General features: G+C 49.7%; 1 protein-coding gene across 3 annotated transcripts in view; it reads left to right on the top strand.

Annotated features, from left to right (window-relative positions):
• PARVB (parvin, beta) overlaps positions 1 to 6,977 on the top strand; it is a 185,726-nt gene that overhangs the window by 164,137 nt on the left and 14,612 nt on the right. For 2 of the 3 annotated variants that reach the window (XM_011934778.1, XM_011934779.1), the window contains 2 exons: positions 828 to 889; positions 3,753 to 3,821. In XM_011934778.1, coding sequence (XP_011790168.1) covers positions 828 to 889; positions 3,753 to 3,821 — 131 coding nt within the window. The remainder of the gene's footprint in view (positions 1 to 827; positions 890 to 3,752; positions 3,822 to 6,977) is intronic. The other variant, XM_011934780.1, reaches the window with a different exon arrangement.

Below are 6,977 nucleotides of genomic sequence, written 5' to 3'. Positions count from 1 at the left end.
GGTCCAAGTCTCTGTCCCATATGCCTCTTTGGGACCCTCCCTCCATGGCAGCAGATGCAAAGGCTCTGAGGCAGGTGTTCACCAGTGTCAGCAGGAGCAGCTGGGAGGCCGGTTGGTGGGGTGAAGTCAAGGAGGGTGCGTGTAGGAGAATGATGCTGAGCCTGAGTGTCCCATGGCCCGTGGGAGAAAGGACGGATTTTATCAGAATGTCCCATGGCTCGCAGGAGAGAGGTTGAATTTTATTCTAAGCATGATAAGAAGCAGTTGGAGAGTTTTAGTTGTGGTGGGAATGCAGGGGGAGCCAAATGATCCTGTTTGCACTTGGAAGGGTTCATTCTGCCTGCTGGGGAGAAGGGCTCAGGGGCCAGGAGTGGAGTAGGAGGCTGCAGCTGCTCCCAAGTGAGGGGCAGTGAGGCGTCACGGGGGAAGTGATCGGATTCACAGGTGACATTTGCCAGTAGACAAGGGAACAGGGAGAATTCAGGACACCTCAAGTCCTGGGACGTGGCGGGTGCAGATGCCAGGTGCCATCTACGTGTTTCATATGAGAAGGTAAAAAGCAGGTGGAGGGGACCCTCTGCAGCCTCTAGTCCACGCTGCTCCGGTTGTTCCGAAGCGTGCTTGCTCACCCTGGTTTGGCCAGGACAGATCATCAGGGTCAGCCCTTTCGTGCTGGTAGGAATTGGAAGAATTCTAGGCAGCTGTGGGAGTTGAGGCTGAACCCCCTGAGGGATCAGAAGCTGGCAGGTCCCCGGATGGCCCGGGATGAGGGCAGCACCGCGGGTTTCCCTAAATGCTCCTTCGTGTCTCTCTTTGCATGTCTTCAGAGCGGGATGCCTTCGACACGCTGTTCGACCACGCCCCAGATAAGCTCAGCGTGGTGAAGAAGGTGAGCTATTGGTGGGATGTTGGATGTGCTCTCCTGTGGTTCGCGGCTTTTTGACAGCACAAATGCCTGCTGGGAAGAAGGTGGGAAAATGTTTGGAATCTCAGAAATGTTTGCCACATGGATTGAAATGTAATTACAGTCAAAAACGTAACCACAATGCATAAAATTAGCGCCTTTTAACTCAACATCGCTGCTCCCTGGGTATCTTCCTGCCCACCCTCTCCACTTCTGTTAAGTGAATTACCCAGCCAGCAGTTCTTTCTGACTCGAGGCCTTTTTTCAATGTGGAAATGTTTTTAAGCATGTCAGCCTGCTGCTCTTCCTGGCCTCATTACCATCTCCAGCCTGCCCAGTAAACACGCAGGCCTGTGCGGCTGAGCCGTGCCATTCACGGATTTGGCCCGTTTCCCTCCAGACGGAGAACGGGCCCTCACTAGCCCAGGCAGCCTGCTGGTCAATCTGTGGGTGGAAAAATCTCCAAGGCTCTGGAGTTGGGGGCGGGAGTGATCAGTTTCTGGGGGATCTGCCAGGGAGGCTTGTTCCCCTCAAAAGGAACTGGGGCCCACGGGCTGCTCATGAACTTATCCGAGTGCCTGCAGGCATCCCATTCAAGAGGCTGCATGCTTCCCTTGTTCCCATGACATCGGAGGAGCGCTCATTTCTACCCATGGTGCAGGCGAGAGAGTTCTCCTTTGTCTAGGACAGCTCACCCAAACGGCTTTCTTAGTGCAGGACTTGTCAGAACCTTTCATAGGCTGACGTATACTGTACTTCTCCAAGAGGGAGCTTGGTAGGAAGCATTTTCCAAACTTGTTTGTTGAGAGTGGGCTTTATTTATCTATCAGTTTTGGGATAGGAAGCATTGTATTTCTGTGGAACCCTCTTTTGGAAAACGTTGGCCTGGGTTTGGACCACGAGAGCATTCGTTCTTGGAAGCATTTTGCAAAAGGCTGTTGGAACTGTGCTAATGGTCCTGGGACAAAGCCTTCTTAGCACTCTTGGGTGGTGAGGGATATACTAGGAGCCTCAGAGTCCCCCATCTCCACCCCATCACATGTGGCCCCCAAGGACCCTGACAGAACCGGTTCAGGGAGTGAATCAAATCCAGCTCCCGACTCACCAGCTGTGTGACCTCTGGTGAGGGGCGAGATTATACCTCCTAGCCTCAGTTTCCCCATCTTTCAAGTGGGGACAGAGATGTTACCCACCTCGCAGGTCCCTGTGAGGATAAACTGGGATTCTGTCTGTGCATGGGCTTAGCCTGCAGTGTACAGTCACTGGTAGCATTGAGAATGGTGTGGCCTGAGGTTGCTTTCATCTCTCAGTGGATACAATGTTAATTCATTCTGAGAAAGACACATTTTCGGCACTGGAGCCACCAGCAAGGAAGAAGACAGAATCCTTTGACTTGCCTGATAGCTTCCCACTCCAGCCTGTCCCTTCCTCACCTCCACATTGCAAGTTTAGGTGTTTGTGGCTCTCTGTGCCCCAGAATGAAGTCAGGAGTCCCTGCCCACCTCTGCAGGTTTCTCCCTGGGTCGTCCCCTCCTACTCCTTCCCATCCCACCCACATCCAGCCACAGCCTGAAGACCCCAAAGGGTTTGCAGATGTGCCTGGGTACCCACTCGGCTCACTCTCACCTTTCACTGGCCCACCCTCAGGTCCAGCTCCAATGCTCCCTCTCCATGGTCTTAATGGGGGTCTGCACACGTCTTCTCTGTGGCTTATGAAATCTCCCCTGCATTTCATGTTTCCCTGCAGTACCGTATCTCTTGATGTCTCCATCCCACCACTACATGCATATGGAGAATTACAGGCCCTTTGGCTGGGGCCAGGGGTGGAGCTCTCTGACTGTGTTTGTGTCCTTAGCACCAAGCAGCATGCCGAGCATGTAGTAGCTGCTCAGTAAATTTGAGCAGAATGGGTAAGAAATCATATCATGAGCGGTGGTGGGTAGTATTGACTTTCCATCACAGTTGGGTTTGGTCACTGAGGAATTACAGGTGACAGGTTTTAAGTCTGTGCCGGAGAGAAGCCAGTGCCCCTTGGTACCTACATAATAAGGCTCAGAAAATCCCCACAGCCCAGAGAGATCGCCCTGGGTGGATCTCCCCATGTATTGCAAATCGATAGGCGGGCTGGGTGCGGTGGCTTACGCTTGTAATTTCTGCACTTTGGGAGGCCAAGGTGGGCAGATCACCTGAGGTCTGGAGTTCGAGACTAGCCTGACCAACATGGAGAAACCCCATTTCTACTAAAAATACAAAATTAGCCGGGCTTGGTGACAAGGGCCTGTAATCCCAGCTACTTGGGAGGCTGAGGCAGGAGAATCGCTTGAACCGGGGAGGAGAAGGTTGCAGTGAGCTGAGATTGCGTCATTGCACTCCAGCCTGGGCAACAAGAGCGAAACTCTGTCTCAAAAAAAAAAAAAAAAATCAGTAGGTGTGGCTGGAGGGAGCACTTCCGCTCAGTCTTCTGAGTGTGCCGTTTACCATTCCAGGTCACATCTAAGATACATTTGCAAATGTAATGCTCCTCCCCTGGCAGTTTCATCTTTCTTAAGAGCGGGAAGTGCTCTCCAGTGTGATTGTTAAATATGGCACACGTGCACAGATTGGCATATGTGTGCATGGCTTGGTGAACAGAGACATGCGTAGCCGGGATAGATGTGGGCGTTATGCCATGAAAACTAGGGGCTATTGTCGGGATGTTGCGTTTGAAACATGGGCTTTTTATTTTAGCAAACAGGAGATGATGAAAGCGTTTCACAGAGCCGGGGCTGGCAAATGTCAAGCCTGCCCCTCCAGATGGGACCCACACGCGGGCCGTTCACGGCTCCTGTGTCTCTTTTGTTCTTGGCAGTCTCTCATCACTTTTGTGAACAAGCACCTGAACAAGCTGAATTTGGAGGTGACGGAACTGGAGACCCAGGTATGCGCTGCTTTGGCTTGGAGGATCCTTTGTCCGCCGCCGTTTTCAGTCAGCGTTTTGATCCCAGGTGGGGTGCGTGAACAAAGCTGGCGCCATTTTGGTCCTCTCACAAGGAATTCCCCCTCATGGTGCCGGCAGAAATAACCACTGCGGCCTTCTCGGCCCCTCTGTCTTCCTTTCCTGGGGCTGCCGCCACACAGCGCTACAAGCCAAGTGGCTGAAATCAAGGTGGGGCCTGGTTGGATTCCCTCCAAGGCTGTGAGGAGGAGCTGTTCCTGGCCTCCCTCCCAGCTTCTGGGGTTTTGCTGGGATCTTTAGCATTCCTTGGCTTGTACATACATCACTCCCTTCTCTGCCTTCATCTTCATGTGGTGTGGTCCTTGTGCGTGTGTCTCTGTGTCCAAATGTCCCCCTTTTATCAGGACATGGGCATGCTGGATTAGAGCCCACCCATGACTTCATCCCGCCCTGACTGCATCTATGTAAACCCTGTTTTCAGGTATGGTCAGATTCAGAGGTCCTGGTGATTAGGGTTCCACTGCATTTTTTTTTTTTTTTTTTAAGGCAGAGTCTTGCTCTGTCACCCAGGCTGGAGTGCAGTGGCGTGATCTTGGCTCACTGCAACCTCCACCTCCCGGGTTCCAGCGATTTTCCTGCCTCAGCCTCCCGAGTAGCTGGGAATACCAGTGCGTCCCATCGTGCCCAGCTAATTTTTGTATTTTTGATAGAGATGGGGTTTCACCATGTTGGCCAGGATGGTCTCGATCTCTTGACCTCGTGATCTGCCTGCCTCAGCCTCCCAAACACTGTATCTTTTTTTGGGAGACGCAAAACCCCAAAACACCTGGATGGTGTTATTCAACCCATAACACCCCAGCCCACCACAGGGCCTTTGCACACTCAGTTCCTTCATCTAGAACGTGCTGGCCCCTGTATCCTCTGCTCAGTGCTGCTATCACACTGTGGCCAGGACCTAGCAAATGTGCCCTCTGGTAAGTATGTACAACACATTTCTTCTGCAATAAGTATATCAAGTCTCCTCCCCCAGCCCCAACCACCACTCAAAGCTAAAGGAGCATCGTTAAATTATGTTTTGGGGCACTCCGCGAGCATTAAAGACAAAATATTATTTTCCCAGGATTAGTGGGGTGCTTGAATGCGGAGGTTTTTGGGCTCTTGGTACAGACATCCCTAATGCACAGCTGATCCTTCTTAAACCCCAGGGCAAATGCATTCATTCCCTTCTCTTTAACTTCTCTCATTTGCTTTTCTAATTAAAAAAGTAATTCAGGTTCATTGTAGAAATGTCTGAAAACGCAGATAAGCAAAACAAATAAAAATCACGTGTAATCCCGGCACCCGGAGATGACTGCACAGAGGGTTTTGTTCAGGCCTTTTCTTAACACGTACAGCGAGTCATGGACAGCGTGGGTCTGTATATAAAGGCATCATGGTCTATTTTTAATGTATATATTTATTTGTGTATCATTGGCCAACACATTTATTATTTTCTGCAGTTTGCAAATGTTGCACATTTAGCCTCAGATTATTTTCTGTTTGAGATGTTAGCACCCCAGAACCAGCTGAGGTGAAAAGTAAAAATCCTCCTTTTTTCTTTTCTGGGACCTCCCCGTTCAGACTCTCCAGGGGCAGCTAACTGCAGTTCATGGTTGGATGTGTATTTTTCTAGATATTTTCTTTTTCTTTCTTTCTTTCTTTTGATACAGAGTCTCGCTTTGTAGCCCAGGCTGGAGTGCAGTGGCGCAATCTCAGTTCACTGCAACCTGCGCCTCCTGGGTTCAAGCAATTCTCCTGCCTCAGCCTCCTGAGTAGCTGGGACTACAGGTGTGCGCCACCATGCCCAGCTAATTTTTTTGCATTTTTTAGTACAGATGGGTTTCACCATGTTGGTCAGGCTGGTCTCGCACTCCTGACCTAGTGATCTTCCTGCCTCGGCCTCCCAAAGTGTTGGGATTACAGACGTGAGCCACATTTTCTATGCACAAATGTATTTTTCTAAATAATGTGGATCTTACTGTCCACTGTTCTGTAATGTGTTTTGTATCACTAAATATACTGTGAGCATCTTTTGGTGTAAGAGAAAGTGTGTGTGTGTGTGTGTGTGTGTGTGTGTGTGTGTTTCTGCCTGATCCTTTTTCCCTTGCTCGATCTATTGGTCTATCTATATTTTGTCAGTTTTAATGGAAAGTGTATCTCATCAGCGGGAAGGCTGCACTGCACCTCATTAAACCAGTGCCTCACGACTGGATGTTTATCTGCTCCTGTAAATAGCAGTGCAGAGAGCATCTTTGTGCAGGCTGTCTGTGCTCATGCCTGCTTCCTCGGGATAAAAGCCTAGAAGTGGAGTCATTAGAGCGAAGCCTGTATTGCACACTTTGAAGGCCCAGGAAGATTTGCTGTGTGGGGGCCCCTGGTACTATCACAGGGCGTGTGAGGGGCGCTGCTCCTCCACATCCATACTGGCTGTCCCCACAGCCCTTCTCAGAGGTGTCTGCACATCAGTATTCAGCAGCTGAGCCTCTTACATTGAGACTCTAAAATTAAATTTGTATTTATTTTTATTTACTCAATATCTTCATTTTTTCCCTTATTAATCACACTATAGAGAGTCTTAAAAGTACATTTAACCACTGGCCCACCAGAAAAGGACACTGGCCACAGAAATTTTTGTTTTGTTTTGTTGCAAAGGAATTTGGGTATTTTTATAAATACCATATATCATTTATGAAGACCGTAAATCATTAACGTCTTGATGCCCTGGGAGTCGGAGAGGCCCTGGTTTAATTTCTTCAATTTCTGTTTGTGTGTGTGTGTGTGTGTGTGTGTGTGTGTGAGGTTTATGAAGTCTGTGTGGTGTGTGTGTGCACGTGTGTGTGTGGTGTGTGTGTGTGGTTTATGTAGTCTTGTGTGTGTGTGTGGTTTATGTAGTCTGCGTGGTGTGTGTGTGTGCACGTGTGTGTGTGGTTTAGTCTGTGTGGTGTGTGCATGTGTGGGGTTTATGTAGTCTTTGTGTGTGTGTGTGGTTTTTGTAGTCTGTCTGGTGTGTGTGTGGTTTATGCAGTCTGTGTGTGTGTGTGTGTATGTGTGTGGTTTACACAGTCTGTGTGTGTGTGTGTGTGGTTTATGCAGTCTGTG

The sequence above is a fragment of the Colobus angolensis genome, unplaced genomic scaffold, assembly GCF_000951035.1.
Source record: "Colobus angolensis palliatus isolate OR3802 unplaced genomic scaffold, Cang.pa_1.0 Scaffold138, whole genome shotgun sequence".
Classification (NCBI taxonomy): Eukaryota; Metazoa; Chordata; class Mammalia; order Primates; family Cercopithecidae; genus Colobus; species Colobus angolensis.
The sequence above is the reverse complement of the archived record's forward strand: the minus strand, read 5'-3'. Positions and strand labels throughout refer to the sequence as shown.